The 27958-nt window shown below is 42.9% G+C and overlaps 2 protein-coding genes across 11 annotated transcripts; one reads left to right on the forward strand and one right to left on the reverse strand.

Annotated features, from left to right (window-relative positions):
• Positions 1-28: 28 nt before the first annotated feature.
• Positions 29-19178, forward strand: BEND3 (BEN domain containing 3). 9 transcript variants are annotated; one of them, XM_038177741.2, is made up of 4 exons: positions 29-936; positions 9205-9249; positions 9718-9941; positions 15010-19178. In XM_038177741.2, exons 2-4 carry the CDS (start codon positions 9216-9218, stop codon positions 17248-17250), a joined length of 2499 nt encoding a protein of 832 aa, XP_038033669.1. In that variant the 5' UTR covers positions 29-936; positions 9205-9215; the 3' UTR covers positions 17251-19178. The 9 variants fall into 9 exon arrangements, with proteins under 9 accessions (XP_038033669.1, XP_038033671.1, XP_038033668.1 ...); XM_038177740.2 differs by lacking the exon at positions 29-936 and adding an exon at positions 949-1097; XM_072036136.1 differs by lacking the exon at positions 29-936 and adding an exon at positions 6360-6931.
• Positions 19179-24065: 4887 nt separating this feature from the next.
• MTRES1 (mitochondrial transcription rescue factor 1) lies at positions 24066-27654 on the reverse strand. Of its 2 annotated transcripts, none has more exons than XM_038177745.2 (4): positions 27497-27654; positions 26347-26785; positions 25494-25566; positions 24066-24418 (listed from the first exon to the last, which is right to left on the reverse strand). In XM_038177745.2, the coding sequence occupies exons 2-4, from the start codon at positions 26775-26777 to the stop codon at positions 24242-24244; spliced, it is 681 nt and encodes a 226-aa protein (XP_038033673.2). In that variant the 5' UTR covers positions 26778-26785; positions 27497-27654; the 3' UTR covers positions 24066-24241. The 2 variants fall into 2 exon arrangements, with proteins under 2 accessions (XP_038033673.2, XP_071892238.1); XM_072036137.1 differs by lacking the exon at positions 27497-27654 and adding an exon at positions 26962-27083.
• Between the last annotated feature and the right edge of the window lie 304 nt (positions 27655-27958).

Genomic DNA, 27958 nt, shown 5'->3' on the forward strand with positions numbered 1-27958 from the left:
TTGCGTGTTTTATATGTGCCCTTACTAGAAGAATAAAAAAAAGTTGGTTTGTTAGAGTGAAATGCAGTGTCATGGGTAACAAAAGCTTTATCTGTGAAGTTTATAGCAAAGGCGTTTTGCCTACACGTTTGCTTGCCTTGTGAACCCACTGAGTGGTTTTTATGCTGGAATCCTTCACCCTTCATGGCAGGACCCACCCTCAGCTATTTATTGTTAGTAAAATAACAACTTTAGCCCGGGCTGTGGAGAAGGTGAGGCGATTACAAGGCAAGCTGCGTGATTTTACCAAAAAAACAAAAAAAAAATGAGGTATTTTAATGGTTGTGCGGGGAGCTCTGCCACGAGGAGCTGTCAGTGCCGACACACCACGCAAAGCGCGCAACAGGACTTCACAGAAACGCGTGGATTTCCATTTATTTATTTATTTTGAACCGTGGATTTTTATTTTATTATTTATTTTTTTTTAAAACCGGGAGTGCGTGGAAAACGCACGGCGGGGCGGCGGTGGGGCGGTCCCGTCACGCCATGAGGCGGCAGCGCGGGCTAACGGCCGCCCAACGGCCGCCCAACGGCCGCGCGGGGGCCACGTGCTCGCGCGTGGGCGAGCCCCCCCCTCCCTCCACACCCCCCCCACGGCGGCGGGGGCGCGCACGCGGGGTCTCCCTGCGCGTCCCCGCCTGAGGAGAGCTGTGGAAGGGGGGGGGGGGTTCTGAGGAAGGTGTGCGTGTGCCCGGGAGGGGGGGGGGGGGGTGATATCGGCGCGCCCCTCCCCCTCGGCCCCTGCCCCGGGGCGGCGGGTGGCGCTGGCCGCGGCGGCTCGGGGCCCGGTGTCCTTGTGCGGAAATGACACACGGTCCCGTCACGTCACGCGAGAGCGCAGCGCGCGGACCCTCGCACACAAAGGGGGAGCCGGGCGGGGGGCTGGGGGGCCCGCGGGTGAGCGTGGGGGTGAGGGGGTGAGGTGAGGGGGGGGGTGTGGGGGTGTGTGTGGGGGTGTGTGTGAGGGGGTGGGGGGGTGCCGGGTCGGGGAGCGAGGCGGGCGCTCCAGCAGCGGGACCTGCTCCAGCCGCCCCCACGCCACGCCGCGCCGCGCTGAGGTAAGTCCCGCACGGCCCCGGGTGGAGGAGGCGGAGGGGGGGCGGGAGGCAGCGGGAGCGCGCACAGCCCCCCCCCCTCACACACCACCGCACGGCCGCGCGCACCCCCTCCCCTTTAACCCCCCCCCCACCCTCCCGGTGCGGGCCCTTTGTTCGCCGCCCGCACCGTTGCCATAGCGCCGCGAGGCCGCGGGGCGCCTCCATCTGCGGGCGTGAGGCGGGGGGGGAGATACAAAGAGACAGCGCGGGGCGCTCCGCCTCACCGCACCCCCCCCCCCCCACCGCACCGGCCGCATGGACGCGCCCGCCCCGCGCGGGGCGCCCGGACCGGAAGCGCCGCCACCCGCCGAGCGCGGCTCCGACCGCGGAAGCGGCCCCGGCCCCGGCCCCGGCCGCCGCGTGCGGGGCGGCCCCGGCCGCAGCCCCCGCCTCAGGGCGGGGCCGCGCCTCACCGCGCCTCGCGCGCGACCACGTGGCAGCCGCGGCCGGCCGTTAAACGGCCCCCGGCAAACGGCCCCCCCTCAGGGGCACCCCCTCACAAAGCAGCGCCCCTCCGTTAAGCACCCCCTCATCAAATAGCCCCTCATCAAATATCCCCTCATTAAATATCCCCTCATTAAACGCACCCCCTCTCAAATACCCCGTCATTAAGCACCCCCTCACTAAATGCCCCCTCACAAATCACCCCTCATAAATCGCCCCCTCACAAAACAACCCCCTTATAAATCAATCACCCCCTCACAAAACAACGCTCTCCTGTTAAGCACCCCCCTCATTAATCATACCCTCATTAACCCCCCTCCTCCTTTAAACACCCCCCAGCATCAGACAGCCACACAGTGTGATTATTTTATATCTATCTATTTATTTATTTATTTATTTTACCAGGTGTTTTTGTGGCTTGAGTCAAGCCAGTGCATAAAAACGGCTTACTAACTTTATTCACATCTTAAGAGGGGGGTTGAAGCATTTCGGGGTTGGATAGAGCGGTATGCTGAAGTAAAACATGAGGATAAGTGGAGGGGGGCTGAAGCGCTGAGGAAAACGGGCTACTTCGCGCAGATCTAAAAGAGAATCTTTAACCAAACCGTGTGTTAATGCTGGAAATAACCTGGGTTAGCGCTACCCTGACCACTGAGGTTGGCATTACAAAAAGTATAGGGGAGACGAGGGGAACATACCATCTGCAGGCATTGCATAGGAAAACTGTGCGCTGCTTCTGTTATTATCATCTTAAACTGCGTCTGAACACTCAGTTTAAAATGAAACACAAAAAATGCCCCAACGTGAGAGCATGCCCTGTACCAGCACAACGTTGCCCTGTTGGCAAAGTGCTGTTGTTGCAGATTGGCTTCAGTGGAGACCCGAGGCTTCCCGTCCTCCTCCACTGGGCAGCAAAGGAGGTTCTCAAACTATGTTAAGTATAGGGATTTTATTGTGTGTAAGGGTAAAGCTTCCAGCAGCAGCTGCTGCTTCTTGTACAGACCTTTTCTAATGGTTTTAAAACTTGTTGTGGGTGCATTTTTAGTTGGAATATGATTGTAATGCTGGAATATTGTTTTCTAAGGTACTTAGTGTTTCCCCTGTAAGCATAGGATATCAAGAACAAATTTTATTGAAAATATTCATATTGGGGTCACTATCAGCACCCTTACTATCGCAAAATTGACAGAACAGAAACCATCTGCTCTAAGTATTCTTTATATTCTCTGTGTGCATTTTGCCCTTTGATCAGGTAACTGGAGCAACATTTTTATTTCATGGTTTCTTTAAGATGAGTGGACTACTTGAAATCAAATGGTATATGTTTTTTAGTTGACTCAGTTTCAGGTGTCAGAGTTGCATCTTCAACCTGCTACCTGTTCAAGTGACTTCCCATGCTTTTTCAAAATTCCTTTTCAGAAAAAAGTCATAATTTACAAGGAGACCTGACTGCATGCATACAAAGCACAGTCAGACGTTCAGAGTGAACAATACAGATTTCTTTCTCTTTTTATTTTTTTTTCTAATCTGTTTGTTGCAGTAGCTTTAGGTGTAACCTGACATCAGTAAGTGAACATCAGTAAGTGTTTTCAGGTAGTAGTGTGCTGACAGGGACCTTTTCTAGTTACTTATTCTGAACTTCGTCAGGAAAATGAGGGTGCTGGTGAGGTTTTCAGCAACAGGAGGATATTCAGAAAGGAAATAAAAACATTAATGAAAATACCAGGAAGCCCAGAAGAAAAAATAAAAAGAAAAGTTTTGTTGTGTTTGAGAAGGCCTCGTCAATATTCTGCAAGATTTCCAGTCAAGTCACTGACCCTCTGAGCAGGAAGCAGACATTGCCTCTAATAAGTACATTTGAGGGCTCAATTTTTGGAGTGGTATTCATGTGTGATTCTGTTAAATTGAATTTGGGTGGCATTGTTTTTTTAGAAATTGAAGGAATCAAACGTACCCAAAGAAGAATCATAATGCTGACATTACCGAACCCAGAGCTGCGGGTAGGAAGTAGGAGCTCTGACTGACTGGGCTGCCAGGCCAGACCCAGAGTTTTTGGTTGTTCAGGTTTGGTCCCACGATGCAGCAGAAGGGAGAAAGGCAGTTTGGATGGCTGGGACTGGAAGGGCTGGAGGTGCTTGGTCTTGTTATTTCAGAGAGGTGGGCTGGGGTCGTTCTTCTGAGACATTGTGAGGGACAGTCCTTCAGCCTCTTTGTAGCCACCCTTTACTAGAAAGCTGTGATGAGTCCCCCTCGAGCCTCCTGCAGATAAAACTAAAACTTCAGTCTTTCCTCGTGGGGCAGGTGTTCAGCCCTTTGATCAGCTTTGTGGCCTGCCTTTGGCTGCTCTCCAGTCTGTCTGCGTCTTTGTTTTGGGGTTGTGAGGTTTTGAACTGTTTTCCCCAACACGTGCTTCACGTGAAGTGCGGGCAGAAACCCAGAGGCAGGGAGCGGGACCTCAGGCTCTTTGCTGTCTCATGAGTAATCGCCGTCCCTTGCAAAAGATGAGCATGCACACAGCAGTGCTGGGTGGCTTTAGGTAAACCACAACGTAATTACGGAGTGCTGTTATCTGGTGATAAAGCTGTGTTACAGGGAGCCATGTGCAAGAGAAGGAGCTACTTTTATTTTCTTTCTTTTCTGTCAAATAACAAAGCAAATTACCAGCATTTCAGTGTACTGATCTTGTAAATGTAGCCAGTGTTATCTCCTTAGACTATCAGCCTTTTTGGCATTCGCATCCTTTATTTAACTTTACCAGGCTACCTGCCTGTTCAGAGGCGTGCTCTGCCTTTCACTGCATGCCGAAAGCAAAGAAATTGAGCAGTGTATCCCACATGGGCTTTAAACACATTCCTAATGTTACCAGCAAACACAGATGTGTCAGATCTTTTGGCCAAAGTGTAGACAACAATTCACATCTTCAGATGCAAACAAAACTCAAGTAGAACACTTCTCACGAACGCCTGTGAGTTTTGTGTGTGAAGCAATGTACCACCATGAGGCAATAAAAGGAATAAACGGCCCACAATACACAATGTCTAAAAAAAACTGTTATGTTGTTAATTGTTGTCAGTAATGACATATAATGAAGAAAGAGAGACGTTCCTTCCAACCCACACGGGATACTGAAATAGTCAGTGGGATCCAGAAGCAGCATCTACACATTTACCATGCACTAATGAACCAAACAATGTTTTGCAAGCATTTAAAATTAGAAATAGAAAACTTCTATAAAACCGGTAACAGAAATTCGTATTACATTAGAGTACATATTAGCTAAGATAATTAACAGTCATTTTAATTTTGTTATGAAATCAAAATTGCATATTGCATCTGTGCCCTTTTATCCTTTCCTACGTGTTTTTTACACTACATTTTTTTTCCCAGTTGTCAGAAATGACTACATTGGATGTGGGTGTTTGTAAAGTAAAGAGTTACAAACAGGAGAAGAACAATATTTTTCCTGTACTTGTTTCATTCTGGTTTTGTTTTTTAAGTCAAACATTAAAAGTGATCAATCAGGCTTTCTCCAGGAATGACTGCAAGGGCAGAGAACTGCCTTGATCTTGTATTATCAGCGAGATCTCAGAGAGCTGCCTTGATCTTGTACTATCAGCGAGATCTTTTCCCTTTGCATTTTGTTCACAAGACAAGTAGGAAAAACATATTCCATGGCCAACTAATTAGTAATTGTTAAGTATAAATAGGAGGAGGAGAATGTCCGTCATGGGATTATAGGCTTAGGATTCAATTTGCTTTTATATCAATTATCAATTTCTAAGTGAACTAAGTTACTATCAGTAACTAAGTAAGCTTTTATGCTACTTTTTAAGTAGTGTTATACATTGTGCATTGTAGCATGCTTGGTGACATGAGTCTGAAATACATTTGGAGCCTGAGTTGCAGTTTGCTCCCTTATTCATAAATCTTTCCTACCTAAGTGTTTCAATTCCTTAAGGCTTCTATGCATATTTCAGGAGGCACATTTTTGACACACAGATCACATTTTTTGCTCTACTTGCAACAGCAGCAGCAAGGCAGTAGTTAGCACTAAATGCATGGGGGAGCCTAAACATTCCCAAACCTCTTTTTTATAAAGTATTATTCCAAGCTCTGGAACTGGCAGCATGGAGCTATGTGTTGTATGACCGCCCTCTGCGAGAGTCCTGAAGTACCAAGCGCATTCTGGAAGTGGCTGCTGGGTCTCAGGCAGTAGGCTAGGCGCAGAGTAGCTCCTCGGGCAGCAGTCTCGGCAGAAACTTGGTATCTAGAAGCTGTAAACACCTTCAGGTTCAGCTGGTGGATCAGTGGGATTTCTGGATCTTGCTGCAAGTCTCAAGATAACAAATCAAATGCCTGGACTGGTGGCTAGAGTTAGACTAATGCGTGTTTAACTTACCTGAAGTAGCTTGAACACGGAACAGGAGAGCACAGTGCTATCTATCAGATCAGTCCCCTCCAAATAAGCTCGTTGCATGTTAGGTTTAAAAGAATGGTATTGTTTATATAGTATTCACTTCTGTTAGGCCCCTGTTTCACAAGAATCGAGCCTGTGCTGCTGCTCCAGCGCTGTCCCAGCATGACCATGCTGCTCGGAGCCAGCCCTGACTGCTCGCCTGCCCCGTTTCTTCTTTGAATTAGGAGACAAGTGACCTGGCAGAAAAAGAAGTGAATTATTTGCTGTCAGTTTATCGAGCTGAAACTGCTCGGTGGAGGTAGGGTGAGCAGCCATGCCTGGCACAGGGAGCAGATGAGACCACGTGGCAGGAAACTACGGGGGCAGCTGACTCCTGACTCTCAACACAAGTTGCTGCATGTGTGCTTCATTTTCTCTTAACACCTAAGTTCTTACAAATACCCCAGAAGACAGGAAAACAGATAGGAGAGAGGTTACTAGGGATCCCAAAAAGGAAGAGGTTGGAGCTCGTGCTTTGTTTGACACCCAAGAGCTGAAATATGAAGTCCAGAATTACCAGGATTCATCCAATCTGACGCTTTTTTTACTATCTGCTTTTAATTTCATTCTGGCAGTTTTCAAATTAAAAAAAAAAAATAGCTTCAAGCGATAGCACCACGTTTCAAGTACATGGAACAAAACGTTCTGACTTCATATTATTTGACCTGAGTTGGGGATAGCCCGGCCTGCCCGGTGTTGTGTCCTTTAGAAAGTTAACAGTTAACCAGGGTACGCGCTTCGCTTCAGTTTTCACTTTTTTTTGCAGTTTTAAACAGTGATTGTCCAGAGCCTCATTTATCTTCTCACTCCAATTTGCTTCTGTTTTCTTAGAAGTGTTCTCCTAAAGCATCCTTCCTTTTTGGATAGCAGCAGTAGTAATAGTTACAAGAAAAAGGTAATTCCATCTATCCTCTCCTAAATATTTGGTGTTGTTCCCCCCACCCCCACTTTTATGTTCTGTTCCTCTGGCTCTATGTTTACCAGTACACCAGTGATCTGCTTTGATAGACCTGTCCAGGATTTGCCTGGGAAACCTGAGCGTTTTGATTTCTCTTGCAGAGCACTCGGCAGTAGCAGCAGCTGCTTTGCTTGCTTTCACCTTAGGCCCTCATAAAAAGATTGCGTGTCACAGTTCTGGAGTGCTTCCACATTTCGGGTCTGTACCACAGCGCTGGGAGCTAAGCCTGATGCAGTGGCAGGAAGGTCTGGAAATTGGATGTCAGTGTATCTCGGAGATCAGGGCAAAATATTAGTACTGTTAGTGTAATGTGCTTTTCTTGAAGTCCAACATAGCTTTTTGATGGTGCTGTACAAAATACAATGGATTTTTCATACAGGACTACAGTGGCTGCATCCAAATTCATAAATACTATTGAGCTAGTAAGACTGGGTAGTAGTCCTCACCCAGTTACCAGGTGGTTTAGCAGTTGGTGTGGGCCATTTCTGTGTCACGCTGTTACGCCTCTACAGAGCTTGTAGAAATTTAAGCAAGGTGATTTTGGTACTGTTAAGCTGGCGTAATTCAGGTGTGGCTCAGTCCATGAATGCAAGTCCCAAAAGAGGGGATTATGGTGGGGAGGAGGAGGTATCTGAGGGGTTTGCAGTAGCTCCATGTACAGCTGAGGGATACTTTTTCTGGTAATGAGATAAAGACAATCTCAGGTTATCCCCTTAAGGATGCCATTTACAAGGGTGTATGTATGTAAGGGCCATGTTGAAGATGAGTGTGTCAGAGGATATTGGGGCTTCTGGAGTGGCCCAGGATGAGCAGACTGTAACTCCATCTTTTGTTTGGATGTGTGCTACCTGTTGTGGTGCAGGCATACAAAACCTTACCCTGAATGTGACCTCATGCTTATCATTAACAGCCATCAGTGGGTGACAAAGTAAAAATAAATTCACAGCTACTCAATATTCAAATGTTTGCATTTTTTAACAATATTGTGAGGTTATTTTAAAAAAAAAAGTATTTGACACTATTTGAAAATAAGGTAAAGATTTTTTTTCCTAAAACACACCCTCTTCCCCCTCCTCTCTCCAATCGCTGTTTTAGATTTCATTGTAATTCCCACTCATAGGCTGTATGTACACTTTTGATGGGTTGTTTGCTTTTATTCACTGGCTTCAAGTAGAAACAAGCCTCTCTTCCTAGTAACACTGACAAATTTCAGGCCTTGGTTAAAGGACAGACACAACCAGTTGAAATAAAACTGTACGAAGAAGGAATCTGACTGTGGAAATTGTAAAGTAATAATAATCCGGCCAAGTAAACATAAGGCTGGGCGCAGAAGAGCGTGAGTGGTGTGTGACAGTTTTCCAGTCACCAGTGTCCCAGTTGGGAGTGTCGGGTTGCAGCGGTGTGCGTACCTCCCGAGGGCCAGGGAGCTCTCATGAGGTTGTTTGCTTTGCAGATCTCCAGAAGACTTAGAATATCGTTTGGGAACATGTCCACAGACTGATGTTTATCCCGAGTAATTATCCAAATTAGTTTTCAGGGAAACAGAAATACAACTGAGTCTTGCATAGGAGAAGTAATGCTAAAATCGGGCTAGGATAATACAGATGATTCGCTTTTCCTTACAAAAAAAAGACATTCTTATGTTATTTAGAGGCTGTTGGCTTGCAGTAAGAAAAATGGTAGTTACTGCACATCTACAGATTGCTCAGTTCCAATTAATGCAATCTGTATCAAAAGATCAAAGATCGTAAAGTGAAAATTTATTCCGGCATATGCGTATTCCACTTTGAGTTTTACTTTTGCGATGACTTTGGGTCACCCACAATGGCTGTATGGAAACATGTGACTGTAAGAAAAAGTGGTAGCTTAGTACAGGATGGAGGATTAAAAAACAGATAACTTTTCATTTGTATACTGCCAAGATACTTCATAAAGACAGTTAAAACAACTTTCTCAATACCGGAAAATCACACATTGTTTTAAATAACTTCCTGGCTGTCGCATGTTGTCTGCAGCAGAGTGCACACGTTGACAGGCCTATGGCTGGCCATGAAATGTATTGAACATCGCTCGTTACTGCAAAAGTCCATGTCCATGGGCTGGTAACACCCAGTGGCTGTGGAATAAAAGTAATTACCAAAATAGCTGTAGGTATGTCCCGATTCCAAAGATGCTGATATCTCGTTTTGTATTTTTCTTTTGTTTTTTAGTGAGATAGAAGATGAATTCAGCTGAAATCACTGATGATGACGAAGGTAAAATACTATGCCACCGTGTAACTTATGATCAGGCAAAAATAATTGTTGAATGGAAACCTTGTAACCTGATAACAAATGCACTTGGATCAGGACGAGTTAATTTAATGGTTTTTGAAAAGCTACCTAAAATACACCATTATCTTTTTTACTCATTATATTTTCTGCTCTACATCCTTCCTCCCCCTCCAAAATATCTTCCTACTGTAACTTTATTTGTTTATACTTTAGACTCTTCTTCGGGGAAGAAACTGTCATTTACTGGATGACTGTTTGGTTCCTAGCATAATGAAAGCTTGACTTTGGGGTGGCCTCAGCATACACTTATTGTGCAAGTCATAAAAAAAAATAATGATGTTCTTCAAAACACATTTTCATAAAAAGAAACAAAACACAAAAGATTGTATTAAGGCTGTCATGGTTTTCTGGAGAGAGTGCTTTATCTTTCTAAACCTTCTCTTTTTCCAGTAAAAATTCCTAAAAAAAATATTGTGAAAGTAGAAACAGAAAATGAAGATGAAGCTCTAGACTGCTCGGTAACATCCAGATCTTCTGAGAAACACTCACTGGATGGCGCAGTTACTTGCCTACAGGATTCCAACAAACGGAAACAGACCTCACTTGGTTGTGATGGTTCAGGGAGCCAGCAAGATGTCTTACCCAGTGTGAAGAAAAGACGCTTTACACAAGAGGTGACTTCTCTATACATGACTGTGTGATTTTTCTGTTCATATTTTGTAGGCTAAATTCATTGCTGTCATTAGCAAAATGCAAGTCATTTAACTAGATTTGCATTAACAATGAGTTTGAGTCAAATATGGCTGATCTTGACCCAGTTCACAAACAATACTTGTCTGGGCATTTCTTTAACGTGGGAGCAATCGTATCTATGAAACACATTTACAGGTTAATTCATTCATTTGAAGTATATTTTTGTTGTTTTTCAGAGAACGTAGGAGCAGCTAGGGATTTGGATTAACTGAGTATGACTGAGTACAGTCCCTCTCATGTCACACAGTCCTTCAGCTGGATCCTCAGTGGTAGCATCAGGGCTATAACTCTCTTCCTTCCGTGACACAGATGTCAGTGACACAAGCATAAATTTACATATTACTTGAACAATAAAGTGCAGGGATGCAGAAGACTTCAGCACACCAAGAATGGAATGTATTACAGCTTCTTCAGCATCCCAGTTGTGACAATCCAGACGTTTGTCCAGCCGGTGAAGGAGATTCCAAATCTCTTCAGTTATCCCCTTCTAGTGTTTCACCTCCCTAGCGATTGGGGATGTTTTCATTAATCTTTGTTGAAACTGAGCAGGTTTCTCTTTGTCCTTGTTCTTTCCGGTAGGGAGAGCAGTGACCATCTGTTCCTAAAAAAAAGTCTTATGCACGTGGGAAAACTGGTGTGATGCCGTCCACCCTTGGCCCTTCCTTTCTAGACTAAATTTCTGTCTCTTCAGCTCTTCTTCAGGAGTCACCTTATATTTTTGTTGTTCTCTTTGAGATTCCCAGAAGGGTAGTGGTCAGTGTTGGATAGTCAAATCTCTCCTAACACCCTCTGGAACAGTATAATGACCTCCTGTTTTTCACACTCAGCACTTTATTAAAATAACCTAGATTCAAATTCATCCTCTTTTGAATAACTTCAAGCCCTGGGTTATATTTAGTTTATGACCTACTCTAATGCACATATCCTTTTCTGCTGTTCTGCCACTTAGCCAGTTACTCTGTGTTGTGTTTGTGCATTTCATTTCTCCTTTCTAGCCATAGCTCTTCATATTTGTTTTTCTTGACTGTCATCTCTGTAACTTCTTGGGGCTCTGTTTTTATTCCTGAGTGCCTGTGGTAGGTAGGTTTTAATCTTATAACATTGTTTCTTTCTTTTTTCCTTTCTCTTTTACTTTTTGCAATTATTTTACTTACAGTAGAAATCTTTAAAGAGCTGCATAATGGTCTCCAAACTCTGCTTTCTTTGTATTTCATTGTTTGCCTTTCATACATTTAAAAAAAATTGTTTGAAATGAATTATAACCTTGGATTTATTATATCACAAAGTGACCCAGTAACAATGATGAAAAATCATTCTTGACTGACCTCAGTGAATCAGCATGTTTAGTTAAACTACCAACCAGAAATAAGCCTTACAACATTTTTAAAGTGCACTGCTTTTCTAGTACCAATATTTTGTTTCAGTTGATGACTGCATTAACTATTTCTGTTTAAACAGATAACAAGATATTCTGGAGAATATTGTGCTTGTAGTGTATTCTTACTACATATCACATAGGCATCTGTGCAGGATATAATTAGAGCTGTACTTTTTATATTACGTAATTATTCTTTTGGGTTGGTGATTATAATACCAAATGACTTCCTATGAGAAGACATTAAACTTTTTTTTTAATTATTCTGATTGTCATTTCAAAAATAGAAAATATTTTCCCCCAAATTTATTAAAAATAATTTTTAAAAATCCCATGTGGGAGAATATAAATTAAAAAAAATAATTGCAGAAGACATTTCCAAGTTCTTATGTATTTGATAGATTTTAAAAAATATTTTTCTTGCTCAGATATATTTATTCTTCTTCATTTGTATGCTAGAGTATTATGTTCTCTGTTTTCACAGATATTGGGACTTTGTGTATGAAGTGTGATAAAGCTCATAAATTACCCGGACTTTAACAGTGAGGAGAGCAATAGCTAAACAACTTTTAAAACTTGGCTTAGGACTCCAAGAGATAATGTGAGAGATTATTTCATAGTGAATTATATTGGTCAGTGTTTACCAAAATGCTGCATTTTGGACATTTTCAAAGACTGTATATGAAACAAAAATTTGCTCTGCAAATATGATATATAAAACAGCACTATATTATCTATATTGAATCTTATAAAAAAATTTCTTTGTTTTTTGACTGTACATTAAAGCTGATCGTCTTAAATGGAAATAGTATTATCTGAAATGCAGTAATGACACTGCAGGCACTAAAGATTGGTGTCTTTAAAAATTACAGGCAGTTAATTTAAAATATTAAATACTAGGGTAATTGGAGAGCTGAAGAAAAGCCCCATATATATGCTGCAAATAGTGCTGTTCCCAGATAGAAACTGTATAAAGGCACAGTAATTGAAAGCAAAAGGGAAAGACGATGAGACTGCTTCTGAAATAGAGAATGCTTACACGTAGGCCCAAATGTGTTGTCATCTGTTAGCTGAACATTGGCTGTGTGCTTCTGAAATGCAGATACCCAAATCCCTCCTGCAGCCAGATCCAAACATTGTGAGCTGCTGTAGTGCAAGGGCAGGAGTTCTGCAGCCGTCGCAGCAGAGGTTGGCTGTGGTTCTTGGCACGAATGCTGCTTTTGCTCCAGAGCACCACATCCAGATCCGAGAACGCAGCCTTTTTCAGAATATTCACTGTCAAAGTGCCATAAGATACTGCAGTCAACAAATGTGTGCTGGTTAATACACATTCTGATACCGCTATATCCTGGCTCTGTGTGTGGGGTGTGCAGTAATCGAAGGTACCCTCACATTGCCTAGATTTATTGTATAATTAAATAAGAAAAATTAAATAATTAAATAAGAAAAAAAAGGGCAGCAGGAGTTCTGAAGAGAGCTAACAGGCCGTTGGTGACCTTGGCGAGCTATTTAGTAAAGAAGGATCTGAATGAATCATGCTCTGTCTGTGAGTGAATATTTGGAATATTCTCTGTAAACAGGAATGCTAGCAGAAAAAGCTAGCTGCTTAGGTAACAGAGTTCACTTGGTATCAAAGAACTATATTCTCCAGAATTGGAATTCTGTTTTGTTCTTTTCATCCAAAATGGTGAAAGAAGTTTGTTAGCTCAGCCCAGGTGTCTGACTAGGCAGCAGAACAGCCCACGGGTCCCTGTTGTCCAATGAGATTGTCATGACCTGCTTTCAGGTGATGCCTGCTTGGGAAAGCTGACTTACCATCTGGAAATGCCTCTGTTTCTCCACTGACAAGCACAGGGCATCTGTGCCGACTGCAGGGCCAGAGCAGGAGCCTACAATTAGCTGGGAGCAATTAGGATCGCAGTCAGCCTCTTGTGTTTTGGTATAAGCCGCAGCGAGCTGATTTCAGCGGGGTTTATCATACCTCTTGCTGGGGTAAAAGCCACACTTCAGGTGCTGGCTTCTTGCTGTCCCCATAACAAATGTTATCTACAGCCTTCTAAACGGGACCTGAAAGTCAGGTGTCCTAAGCACCACCGCTGCTAAGGACTGTGTGCACCAAGAAGTACATTGCCTTTATGTTATGCTTTCATCTGCCATCTGGCCATCCACACAGCTCTGAGTGCACACACAAATTTTCATGTGCAGGGCTGTACGATGTGAAGGAGAGCAGAATTTGGGAAATGCAACTCCAATTTCATTGGGTTTGCTGGTTCCTAATCTTGGAGTGAAAAACAGCTTGTTCTGTTTGAGCATGCACTGCTTTAGGAATTGAAAAGTAATTAGATTCAGTTTGTCACTGGAGTAAGCAGATGCCAAGTATGAGGACACATAGGGACCGGGCTAATTTTGTGGGTGTCACGGCTCTGTTTTTCAGAAGGGAACATTAATTCGAGTTCCTCGTTGTAGGATGTAGGGGGTCTTTGCTAGCATTTCAAATTGTTCATGGCTCTCAGCTCAGACCTCGAGTCTGCGTTCCATTTGTTTTAATACTTGAATGCAAATTCTGTATTTTTAAAATCTAATTAGTGCTCTGTGGAACAAGTCAAGCCAAAATGTTTTAGTACAGTCTTTTCTAAAATCTGTGAATGTTTTCTCATGTTTGGATTCTGTATGGTGAATTTTGATTATGTTGTATCTACTTAACTTCATAAGAATTATTTGCAATATCCATGTGTTTGAAAAAAAAATAATAATCCCTGAGCCCTGCATATTTACTGCGAGTTGATGAAAATGCTTGCTTCAGATTTCAAACAATGAGGTAGAGTTAGAAATGATCGAGAACATGAACTTCTTAAGAGCTGACTCCTGTTTTTATATAAACTATTTTGAAAATTGTAAAGCCATGAATCTAAACTTCTCTGCCTTTCAGAAGTAAAGAAGTCTTAATTAAGCTTCCCTTTTTAAAAAGTCAATATCAAGATAAGCCTAACTTTTAAAATATATGTATTATTTCAATAAAATATTTTTGAAAATTACATTCTTAGAGTTGTACACCATTATAAATATAAAGACAAACTACTACAACAACAAAAAAAACACAGTATAAACTTTTCACATCAGAAAGAAGAGAATAATAATAATTTTGGTGTCTTTGTGGTGTAGCCTTTATGTTATTTTCAAAAGCTAACCTAAAGAGAGTGCTAGAAACATTAAATGTAGGTGGTGGAGGCAGTGGCAAGGTCACAGGACGAGGAGTCAGAAAATCTAGATTCTATTCTTGGCTCTCCTGCTGACTTGTTGCCGCCCAAGTCCTCTACAGCTCAAGGTGGAGCATAATGATACTTAATTTGGGAGAGTATTTAGAGCTCTGTGGGTAAAGAGCTAAGGATTATAATTTAATTTATATCTTATGGTGAAAACCATGAGACAAGAAAAAATGAAAAAAACAAATAAGACTTCACCTTACTTTTGTTGATGTATTTTTCTAGTGAGTTTATTAATTTGATGTGTGTAACACAAATAATTTTTATGTAACAATGCCTGCTTAAGGGGCACATGTCTATAGGTAATATTTTTAAGGCAGTCTTACTAATACAATATTTATCTGTTCAAAGGGCTGCAATTCAAACATGAAGAACAGAGACACTGGCTCGCCCACTCAGGTAAATACAGAGCAGCCAAGCAAGAACAAGAATCCTAACATAACGTGGCTCTGTGAAGAAGAACCCTTCAGCGACATAACCACTTCGTCTTACAAGAAACCTCTCTATGGCATCTCACACAAAATTACAGAGAAGAAGAACCCAGCAGGAGCGGAGCAGTTTGCCTCCTACGACCTGTATGAGAAACTCAATCCCAGCAGTCCCTCGCATCTTCGGACTCTGAATGACCAACGCAAGAGGGACTCTGCTGCAGCCATCGCCGCTGTAGAGTCTGACCCAAATATATATTCTTTGATCCAGAAAATGTTCTACACGCTGAACACCCTCAATTCCAACATGACTCAGCTTCACAGTAAAGTTGACCTGCTGTCTCTGGAGGTGAGCAGAATTAAAAAGCAAGTCAGTCCGGTGGAGTCCGTTGCAGATTTCAAGCCTCCCCCCGAGTACACGCTGACTTCTGCAGAGCTCAAACAGATCATGGATCAAAGCACGTCAGGGGGAGACCTGGCTTGCCGGTTACTAGTGCAGCTCTTCCCAGAGCTCTTCAGCGACGACGAGTTCAACAGAAACTGCAGCGCGTGTGGCTTTCTTAACAAAAGGAAACTTGAATCTCTTCATCTGCAGCTTATCCGTAACTATGTGGAAGTTTGTTATCCTTCTGTGAAGAATACAGCTGTGTGGCAGGTGGAGTGTTTGCCTCAAGTCAATGACTTTTTCAATAGGTTTTGGGCTCAAAGGGAAATGGAAAACAGTCAGCAGAGTGTGCAATCGTCTAGTTTTTATGATACTGAGCAGGTAGAATCCTCTCATTTTATTGACGATAAAGAGCAGGAAGAAGCTTTGTCCTTGGACAGGAGTAGCATCATTGCCTCCGATTACATTCTGGATGCTCAGGATCTCAATGAATTTTTAGATGAAGCTTCCTCTCCGGGGGAATTTTCTGTTTTTTTGTTACATAGGTTGTTCCCAGAACTCTTTGACCACAGAAAATTAGCCGAAAGGTACAGCTGCTATGGAGACTCTGGGAAGCAACTGCTGGATCCTCATCGGCTCCAGATAATCCGTAGGTACACTGAAATTTACTTTCCAGACGTGCAAGAAGAAGAAGCCTGGTTGCAGCAGTGCGTTCAGCGAATAAACGAGGAGCTTGAAAATACGTATATGGATGGAAGCGAATGTGATCAGTTGAGAGATGACTGTTACGATTCTTCTAGTTTACCAGACGACGTATCAATCATAAAAGTGGAAGATAGTTTTGAATACGAAAAGCCTGGTAGACGCTCAAAAAAAATTTGGCTTGTGCCCATTGACTTTGAGAAACTTGACTTTCCCCCTCCTGATTTCGATGTCCCTGTCCCAGATTATCTGTTGAACAAAGAACAGATTAAAAACATATATGAAAGTAGTCTTTCCATAGGCAATTTTGCCTCTCGATTGCTTGTTCTCTTATTTCCCGAACTGTTTACTCACGAAAACTTACGGAAGCAATACAACTGTAGTGGGTCTTTAGGCAAGAAACAGCTTGATCCCACTCGAATTAAATTAATTCGACATTACGTGCAGATACTGTACCCGAGGGCAAAGAATGACAGAGTGTGGACGTTGGAATTTGTTGGGAAGCTTGACGAGAGGTGTCGGCGACGAGACACGGAGCAAAGGCGCTCGTACCAGCAGCAGCGGAAGGTCCACGTGCCGGGGCCCGAGAGGAGGGAATTTCTCAGCTATGCAATAAACCCCGAAAGGTTTCGAGAAGAGTTCGAGGGGCCGCCGCTGCCACCCGAGAGAAGCAGCAAGGATTTTTGCAAGATACCACTCGATGAACTTGTTATTCCTAACCCAGACTTCCCTGTGCCTTCTCTGTATTTGCTGTCTGATAAGGAGGTGAGAGAGATAGTGCAGCAGAGCCTTTCCGTTGGAAACTTCGCTGCCAGGCTCCTTGTAAGACTCTTTCCCGAACTCTTTACTCCCGAGAATCTCAGACTGCAATACAATCATTCAGGTGCTTGTAACAAAAAACAGCTGGATCCTATCAGACTGAGACTGATCCGTCATTACGTGGAAGCGGTTTACCCCGTGGAGAAAATGGAGGAAGTATGGCATTATGAATGTATACCGAGCATTGATGAGCGATGCCGGCGTCCTAACAGAAAAAAGTGTGATATACTGAAAAAAGCAAAGAAAGCAAAGAAGTGACAGGCTCTTGAAATTCCTAAGACTGTGACCACTAAATTATTGTCAGGAGGATGCTTTGTTTTAGCCGGAGGGGGCCTGTCAGGGGCTGGGGTTGCTCAGCGTCTAGGACAGATAGGCACTAAGTCTGTTGCATTTTGACATGCGTGTTGCATCCATGTGGGCACTGCAGCAGTGGGAAGTGGCTTACTACACTTGTACATGGGCAAAGATCACCAGTCATCGGTGACACAGCTCTTAATGACTCATTAAGAGCTTTCACTGGTGCCAATACATGTATTGAAACTGTATTATTCCACTCCCCATTTCTGCATTTTCCTTTTTTATCACTTTCTAATAATAAAGATTTTTTTTTAAAACATTGTGCTCTTCAGGGGCAGTTTTTCATTTTACCCTTATAAAGAATCATGTTAGTTCTTTTGGAGTTTGAAATTTAATTTAAATTGTCAAGTCTAATTGTTTCTGAAAGTGCCATATTCATTGAAAATCATTGGAATGTCTGACTTGGCTTCTGCAGCAATTGCAGCTTTACGTTTGTTTTGTTCTTGACGATACTGAGATGCTGAAAGTAGTAACACTGTGTCAAAGAATGGATGGGAGTGATGTGATTCCCATTTTTGCCTGTTACCCATGTTTTGTTTCTAAACATTCTGCGAGTTGAACTAGTGAAGAATTTAAGATGTGAGCATGGACACAATGTGAATGTTTCTTTATGTTTCTTTATGTTGACACCACAAGCTTGACCCTGCCCCTGTGAGTTTGAGTTTTCGCTCAGTGTCAGTGCTGGCATGCCTAAGGATGGCTTGTGTGAGCAGAGCCAGCAGCACAGACCCAGCCTGTCCCCATGGAATGTATTGCCATTGCCTGCTTGCCACTGTTTGCAAAATGCCAACAACAACAACAGCATAATAAGCAACAAGAACTTAGAAAAATTTTAGACCTTACTCTCTGTCAAATCATGATTCCAAAGGCTTCCAGTGTTAATAATGAATTGAATATATAAAAAATGCAAAGATCACGTGCAAAGATTGGTTCTGTGATGGAATTGAATGCTACAGGGTCCCCACATGTGAGCTGTGGTAACGTAACTCATTGTAACTCAGTGCAGCACCATCTGGATTTTTCAGGTGTGGGGATACTGAGCTCCCTCACTTCGCCAAATTGATTTGGTGTAATTAGTAGCTACTTGGAGACATAATTGTGTATGTATAACTTAGGTTCATACAGTCAAGTTTGCATCATTAATAAGCTCAAGTGTAACAGAGACCACCCAGAACCCAGTGTGACTCTGCTGTATGATTTGTCACTGGAGAGCACTGCTTCAAAACCAGTTTTCCTTTTTTTTTTTTTTTTTTTCCCTAAAAAATGAAATAAATGAAATAGACCTGCATTTTTAAGTCAGTAGGGACGGTGATTGCTTACTGACCATCACTGGAACACCTTGGAGCAATTGTTGACGTTCTCTGTGGTCCTTTTTTGTTGTTTACTTAGGTGGGTCATAGTATCAAATTTTAAGTCTGTTCCAGTGTAATTTTCTATTTTAGCATTTGTAAGAAAGTACAAAATAATTGATATTTTTACTTCGGATTTTTAGAATTTATCGTTCTTAGAGTCATATCGATCCCTCCCTTTAAAAAAGCAAGACAAAACATTTTTTCCTAATGGCAAGTATTAGCAAAAATATATCATGTTAAACCAGGAATAAATCATGATAGATAGTAGCATTTGCTCGTTTTCCCCATGTGCTAGCAACATTCTCAAAGAATGTATGAAGAAAGTCATGAATGTACTAAATAATACACTGATACTGTTTATATCCATTTAAATGTTTCCTGTTGGTTTAAATAATAGCAGACCATGCACAAAATGGATATCAGAGCAAATATGGCTATAATAAAATGAAAACATTTTACCAAAGATAAAGAACTGTACCACAACGTCTGCATCTTTCATTTTAGTGCATAAATTTAGCGAATTGAATGTATCAGAAACCAAGACTTTCTCCTGTAATTGTATGCTACCTAGCACCTCTGTGAATTTTTTTACATGCACTTTTATGGGAGACATAAACTGACAGAAAATAATCAACAGCCTCTTAATTTTGTGTTGTTAATGCCTGACCAGAAGGTAAGAAATATGAAGTGCAGGTTTCCTTTGTAACTTTCTTATCTTAATGTCATGCATGTTTTACCACTAAGTGATGCTGAAGCTCCCAAAAGAAGTCGGTAGATGTTAAACTTTTGTACAACTGACAGATGTCACTAGCTAGCATGCAAATTTGAGACATACTGGCTTTTACTCTAGGCGTGGATATTTTAGAATAATTTGAATCACCCTCTCCTGATAAGGCACAATCAGTCCATTTATCTTATAGACTAATTAGTGAAAAAAAAAGCGAATTTCACCTTTTGAAATGGCATTTTCAAAAGTGGGTACGGAAAGATCCTCACTGTTTATTCTCTTAACTTCTGTCTCATTGCTGTGTACATTCCTCCCGTCTCGCTGTTCACCACCTTCCACGGTTTGTTTGATTGTATGCTTTATGACTGATATCAAGAAAATACAGACATATGGGTAGTGACGCGGCTCACTAAAGCTCACCCTCGCAGTGCATCTGAAGTACAGCCACTTCATCCAGTTGGTCTGTCCTGTAAATAAATTAAAGTTATATTATTTTCATACAAGAGGAATGTTGTCTGGTGATTGACACGAGCAGGATTTTTTCTCTGTAAAGTCTGTTATTAAGATCTGAGATAAACTTGGCTAGTCAGACTGACTACATAAATGAAAACACCCTGCTTTGCTGCAGCCATTTTTTTTATGTCTTTTGGAGTTGTTTTGTTTAAAAGAGCAAACTCGCCATTTGGAAATAGTAGGAATATTGCTAGATATTTAAATGTCTAGAACAACACGCACTAAACTCCCTATAGATGGATGTTACTTTCTGCCTCTGGGGTCAGAAGATGCTGCTAAGGTGAATATTGTCTCCGTCTACCTCTAGTTTAAAGGTATCACCTTTGGATAAGCCTCCAACAGCTCGCCTCTAACAGCTCTCTGAAAGAAAACGTGAAATACCTCCCAGCTGTTTATTTTTGTCTTTGCCATCCCACACAAATTTAAACCTTGTTTGGAAGCTCTGTCGAAGATGTAAAACAAAACTTCAAAAGGGAGATCAGGTACACGCTAATTTATTGCCCATTAATTGTGTTCAGCTGTTAACGAGCTTTCAAATGAGGAAGAGCTCTACTTGAAGTCAGCCACTTCGTTACGCTTAATGCATCAATTGCTGTCATTGCCAGAATTTCTTCATTTCTTCTGTTTGACTTTGTTTTGGGGTGGTGGTGGTGGATGTTTTTAGCCATTGTTACTGCTGTCCTGTTGGCTTTAACGCAGGAATGCAGGTATGTTTTCTACCTCGTTAACATTCTGAAAAAAGAATTAAACGTGCTTGAAGCTGTTTAAACAAATAGCTTTAGTGCCCTCTCTTAATTCTGTCTCAGGATGGTCTTTGGCAAGAAGGGCTGAGAAGAACCCCCCATCTGTATATCTTACCTAATTGCTTGTCCCAGTAAATGTCAAGATACACTCTCAATGTTTACAGCACTTTTAAAACTTTCATCCTTATCTTCTCCATTATAGAAGTCATTCGCATAAACTTCCCACCAGTCTTAATTTCTTACAGACATTTCTTACAGGCTGCACAATTCTCGTGGTGATCTTTGTTGCAGCTGTGAGGGGTGGTCTCCTGCAGCAGCAGGCTGTCCCACCTACCAAAATCAACATCCCATCATAGTCAGAACATTTTCCTTGTACCTGTGATGTGGACAGGCCACCGCTTATTCCATTTCCTGCTCTGTTTCATGATGTGGCCACGGTCCCCACTGAGCACTTTGCTTTCATTAACAGCAATCTGAAAGGACTTTAATTCTTCTGGGATGGGAAGAGCTGTAACAGAAGTAAGATAAAGCTGCTTTGGAGAATAATATGTTCTGTCTCCCTCCCACCTCCTCACCCAGAAAGATAAACGAATGTGGGATTGTGGTGGTTGATTTTGATTGATTGTTTTTATAAGCAGGTTTTCCTTAAAAACAAACTAGCATAACCCCTCGGTTAAGAAACAGGCAAACTCATCGTGTGTCCAGTCACACTGAAATTTGTGTTAATAGACGTAAACAGAACAAATGGTGATTGCCAAAGACTGGAGGAAGATCAGCTAATTAATATTTCTCCCCCCACACACAAATGTCAGATAATCATTCCCAATTTCCTTCCCAAATTTCATTATGGTGAAACAACAGTTTGTCTTTGTTTCCAGAGGCATTTTGTAGCATCATGTGGTAGTGCTTTGGAGACAAAGCTCGCTTCCCTAGAAGGCAAACCCTGCCTTATGAGTTAGCTGCAGGGATACATCCTGAAAGTGTACGATGGAAGGAGGCGCGTTGGTAAAGTCTGGAAATGTTTCTTGTGGGACGACGATCCCAAGGCACATCTGCAGCAGGACTGAGACACTCCGTGGGATCACATCCTACCTTTGAGATTTGATCCCTTGTATAAAATCTAGGAGTCTGTCTGATATCATGCAACTCTATTCCTTGTTCTTCCTCCTTCCTCCTTGTTCTAGGAATTTAAAAATCTGAGGTCTCCTTGAAGTACTTGGCCATGTGTGCATTGAATTGTCTAGCATTGGAAATTACTATATTTTTTTAGCAGTGCTCAGACTTGTGTTGCATTGTAGACTGACTGTCATGCTGAACATGAATTATTTCACAGGAGCCGAATGTGTGATTTACCTCTGAGCCTCCCTTGTCTAAAAACACCCCGAAGGGCCAGCAGTGTGGCTGTGGTGTGCCTCCTCCTTCCTCTCCCAGAACTCAGGCTGGATCTGCCCCCCTGGTGCTCAGGTCAGTCATTAACCAAGCCTTGCCTTTCTTTAGCTCACAGGCTAAATGCCTGAAGGTTGTAGGAACAATGGCAACCTGCTCAGCAGTACCAGCCCCCAGTAACAATCTGATCAATGGGGACCCTTATCCAGGACAGGTTAGTGTAGCCAAGCGGAACAACAACTCACCTTCCTGCTCTCATAGTTCTGTGCTGAGATCACCCTGCCTGTGAGCGAAGCTTTCTTTCCTGAAGCAAGCTGCTACCGTTCTCCCTTCAGCTATCTCAGTCCCAAAGCCGAAGAGGGCACTCCTACCCATCACAAGACCTGTTAGGAAGCCTTCCTTTCTTTCTGCCTTGCTGATGCTACAAGTGGCTCAGCACTCAAAATGGGGAAAGCCCCACCTTTGTCACTGAAGACCCGGTTTTGGTGGCAGTCATCACTAGGACACATCTTTACTTCCTACTAGGCTTGGCCAGAAGTTCAGATTTAAGGTTTTGCCCTAATGTTTTCATTATGCCCTGCTCACCTCTGGGTGCTTGTAATGCTGACTGTGACTGCTTCCTTTCACTTCTGCAGCTTGAGGATCACCAAAACCCTCAAGGAAAGCTTTCCAGGATCGTGTCCTCCTAAGAACCAAGCTTTTTAAAGGTCGCTGTGGCTTTGAAACATTAACCAGGCATCTGTCTGCCTCTTTAAACACCTACACACGCATAAAAAAGCTCACCACAACAGCACGGGTTTGTAGTTCCGTCTGAAAGAAACTAGAAATGTGTTTTAATAATGCAATCCGCAGCCACCACATCTGAGGCTATGGGCAGGCACAACCTGCTCGCGCACGGTCCCTGCCCTGCTGCTGGTGGTTGAACCTGACAGGTCCCGTGTGCTCCTGGCAAGGTGAGCACCGTTGCTTCCTCTCCATGTCACCGATGTTTTATGCAGCAACAATCCAGTTGTTTACTGGTGTACCTGATATTCCAGTGCATTATGTTTGATTTTTTTTGTCTGCACACTTAAATTTCAGGAATATCCAACAAAAAGTGGCCCAGTGTATGCTCCTGCTGCTGCTCGTTCCAGGCTATCTCCTTCCCTCTGGGTTCTTCAGGTGACGTCGGGAGCAGATTGTGGACTGGAGAAGCGGCTGCCTGCTCCCACAGGCCAGCTCCCTCTACACACACGCCTGCGTGTGGAAGTTAAGCACATATAAACAGAATAAAATTCTGCACCACCACTCATCAGATAAACTGTTTCTGTTGGAAGAAGCATATGTTCAGCCTTACAAGTGTGGGCGATTACTCGAGATGCCTGCCATAAGAGACAGTATTTTCCTGTAGTAATACAGACAGAAGCTTTTAATCACAGTATTTCCTTTTTTTTTTGCTGGGATCTCTGCAGCCACCTAAATAATAAATACTTTAGGTCCATGGCTGAAATAAGTATGTGACAGAACCTGAGATTCCCTTTTCCTCTGCATGGTTACTTGAATGGTGAAAATGAGCACCCCGCGTGTCTCCTCACTGAGCTGCCTTCTCCATAACAGAGTATCTGCCTTGATTAATGCTGGCACTGTCACGTTTCCTGCTTAAAAACACACAGCTGCAATAAATAATTTTTGTATTCTTGGTACAGCAGCAGCGTACAGAAGCAAGGGGAGTTTGTATTGTTAACCAGGATCAAACCAATAATTAAGAAAGGAAGTAATTTTACATATTTTTTTAATCCAAAATATTTAATGGCTCTAGAGACATGGCTAAGAGAGCAGCTCTGCTTGTTGTGGTACCAGCTTTAATATAACCTGATTAATAAAACTAGACAGCAATTAAACAGTGATCAAATTAGCCTTTATTGATTCATTATTTATAATATCTGCAAGGAAACTGCCTGGAAATAAAAGGGCTGGGTGTTTTATTCCCCAATATAATGAAACAAGACTAACAGCGAAAAGTGACAGGTTTTTATTGCAGCAATATTGATGCACACAGCATAAGGAGATAACATTCTAACACAAGCCCTTAAAAAAGGGCACTGTAATTTTGTTTAACCAAAATTCGTATTTAACAACAAATGATATGGTTTTCTGCAAAAAAAGCCCACACTGCCACATGCAACTCCCTGTTACTTAAGTACATCCTGTTTGGGTACCTTTAAGTTTTTCCAACGCCTCAAAATTACTTTGTATTTTTCACTTTCAGTCTTGTCAGATACTTTTTTTAAGACTACTCGCATAACTACAGCGGTTCCTGTTTCCTTATCTTCCCCTACTAAGAGATCCAGCGTGTCACCAATTTTCACCTGGAAACAGAAAGAGAACATGAGTGATCATAAAACACTCCCTTTGCGTGCAATTTTAATCGTGTTCCTTTCTTTCCACGTAATAGTCTTATTCTTATAGGTGAGGGGGAAGGCAGGCTGTAGCTCCTTCTAGGAAAACCCTATCAATAAGCAATTAAGTGTCTCCTCATGAGGTTCTCTGCCAAAAGCTTTGCCTTTCCTGTTTTGCAGCTGACACCCAACTGTGAAAAAGGTGTAAGGTAGCATTTTTTTATTCATTTTTACTGAATGATGTTCCCTGCCAATCTTTTTCTATCAACATAGACTCAAAACAGCAAAATGCAAAATTCTCCCTCCTTCCTTTAAAACATCTTAAACTGATGTAAAGAACAGAGTGCTGGTGGTCTTTTCACTGTGGTCTTTTCAAATTCCACAAAAGTAGTGTGCCTTTCAAAAACTAGCCCTAACTTTAGGGGATCAGGAATTAAAAACTTATCTTCTTGTTGCCTTTCGACCACAATAACTGCCACGTAGGTCATCCTCACATAAAGGGTGTATAGAGGTATCTATGTCACCATTTGAGTGAGCTCTGGTGTGAAAGAACATGACCAGCTGGGCCTGCAACCCTTTCACCTCTTCTATACACGTTGCGTGCTCTGTTACAGGTAAAATAACCTTTCCTCAGTTTCAATTCCTTTCTATCATCAAACTTTTTCTTTAATCCTATGCTTGCTCCACCAATATCTCACATTAATCATTCCTACTCCATCAACCTCAAAAGCATCATCGCTTCCTTCAGCAGCTTGCAAAGTTCTGTCATTGCTGCCACCAGCTTTCTCCTTACTTTCAGCCTTGATTTTTACTTTTTAATACCACGACTCTCCCGTCTGCCTTAAGGAACAGTGTTTTACCCCCGGAATCACAGTCACACACACACACACACACACGAAGCTGGAAGTGCTGTTAGCAATGCCATTCACATTCCCAGAGCAATTTAGTGGTTACCCCTTCTGACCCAAAGGAGGGAGAAGAAGAGGTCACGCCTTAGTTATTTGCTTGTACTGCATTAAAATAATTAAATTTGAAAAAGTCTTACACTTCTACTTTTCTTCCATAGTTTTTCTCCATTCAGCCTGAGTTCATTATTGTAGAATGCATCTTCTACTTTACTGAAGAAAAACAAGGTTTTATTGCATTTACAGTAACTCAGCAGAACAAATGCAATCATTTCTTTGCAGATACACAAGAAAACTGTTCACATGCAAGGCTAATTTCCACAACTCTAATTTGTGCATAAAGGACACATTTATTTTGGGACAGAACTGGAGCTAAAGAAGTCTTTCATAGATATTAAATGAAATAGTAGACTATAGGTGCTCTATGCCACAGGTGCAAGCAATCAAAAGCTGTTTACAAAGACCTGTCTGCTGAATATCCAACAAATAACATCCCCTGTCCTACACCAGCCAGTGTCATCATTTTAAGTGATCATATTATAATAATATTCAGCTACTAACAACACTGCAATATAAGGCTATATAAGTAAGGCTATATAAGCCTTATAAGTAGGTTGCATCAGATCATACTTTGTGATACTATTTTTTGAGTGTACATATACCTGGCTGACTTGGCACAATAGGTTTATACTTACCCTTAACTATTTTGGCACCCATTAAAAAGTGTATTATTTTATTCCCTCACTCTCAAATTGGATCTTTTTGTATTACTTAGCACACCATTTTGTGTTTCCTTCATTATAAGTAACTGATAAGTGATAGAAAATGCCTGAAACAAACAAGAACACCTCATACATCCAAAAAACTGTTTTTAGGTAGTCAAAACAACTACGCTGACAAAATGCTGAGTTATCCCAGCAAAAAAGGGGTATCAAAACTCAGCGTTTAGATACGTGACATCTTTTTTATTAGCAGGTTTTCTTCCATACTTACTTTCTTGCAATGTCTAGGCCAGCTTTCATGATCACATCGTATCGAAGGGACTGCACTACTTTTTCAAGGTCTTTATAATCTTTTACTACATTGGGGTCATTTTCAAATGCATCCTCCAAATCGCTTTCTTCTTCACCTTCCTCTTCCTCCTCTTCCTCTTCTTGTACAGTTTGTCTATTCCTTTTGGAACTTTTGCTGCTTTTGTTACGCAGAGACAGTACTGAGATATACTCCGGGGAAAGTCTTAACGCACATCGTTTTACCGGGGAAAAGCTGAAATACCTTCTGTAGGCTGCTGTGCTTGCTGGGCAGCTGCAGAATATGCTTCTTCTCCACGAGGGAAACAGTTTGTTAGAGGGGAATTTCTCCCACAGTCCAAACCAGACGTTCAGCTTTCTGAGAGCAGTGACGGGGAGCCTGAAGCCAGTCATAGCATACCCTAAAATAAAACAAACACCCTTAGTAAAAACAAGCAGCGCTTGGGGAGAGGAGCCCTAGGGGGAGCCTCTCTGAGGGGTGTAGCAGGCAGGAACACCCACAGCACCCCATGTTCCCAGCAGCTGGGCTGTGAGATGGTTTTTAATGAGGTTTATGTGTGTGTGTGCAGCCTGACACCTGTTTGCTTCACGAGACCGGAGTCTCCCTCCCCTCTCCACAAGTGAATCCTGAAGGTGTTCCTTGCCGTGTGCCTTCAGCTATGGGAGGGAAAAGGCCTCGAGTATCGGCCAGGACCACAACCCCACGCCTTTTATTTATTTTTATATATGTTATTATGAAGTATATGGGATGAAGCTGTAAATTTAGGCGGAAGACCCACCCCTCTCCTCAGCGCGGGGCCAGCTGCCCGGCGGGGCTGTGTGACCACGCCAACGCTTATTAGTGCTTATTTTCACTTTGTATTTATTTTTTATTTGTTTATTTTATCCAAATCTCCTCCCAGCCGCTCCCAGGGGCTGCCGAGCCGCCCCACAACACGGCGGCCGCCTCCCCCCGCCTCCCCGGCCGGCTCCGCGGGGCCCCCGCGGGCGCCAAGGGCCGCGGCCCCGCTGCCGGCTCCCTGCAGCCCGCGGCCCCCCTGAGGTCCCATCCCCGGCCCCGGGGCCCCGGCTCCCTCCCGGAGCCCTCCCCGGGAGGCCCCGGGCTCTGTTACCTGGGTCCCCGCCGAGCCTCAGGCCCGGGCCCGCCGCCGTCCCCTCGCCGCCGCGGGCAGGCCGCAGGCCCAGGCTCAGCCCATGGCCGGCGCCCCCTGGCGCACCGCCTCAGCGAGGCTGTGGAGCCGTGCAATTAACACGGGGGTTGTAATTGATTGCTTAGTTTTACACCAGCATGTTCTGTCATAAAACACTCGAATGAGATTTTTTTATGTCAGGGATGTGTTGTCGTGGAGCAATCCCTCTGCAAAGCTGTCTCCCCTCCTTGGAAACCTCACGGGAAAGGACGCTGCAGACATCTTTATGTCTTTTTTGTATTTTAAATATCCCATTTTTTTGGAATAAGCATAAATATTCCAGTTCTTTAAATATGCCCAGTTCTGTGAGATTCTGACCAATCTCACTTGGGAATATAGTTGCTTGCTTTTTCATACTTTTCATCCATATGTCTTAAAATGTAT

This window comes from Anas platyrhynchos, chromosome 3 (assembly GCF_047663525.1).
Source record: "Anas platyrhynchos isolate ZD024472 breed Pekin duck chromosome 3, IASCAAS_PekinDuck_T2T, whole genome shotgun sequence".
Lineage (NCBI taxonomy): Eukaryota > Metazoa > Chordata > Aves > Anseriformes > Anatidae > Anas > Anas platyrhynchos.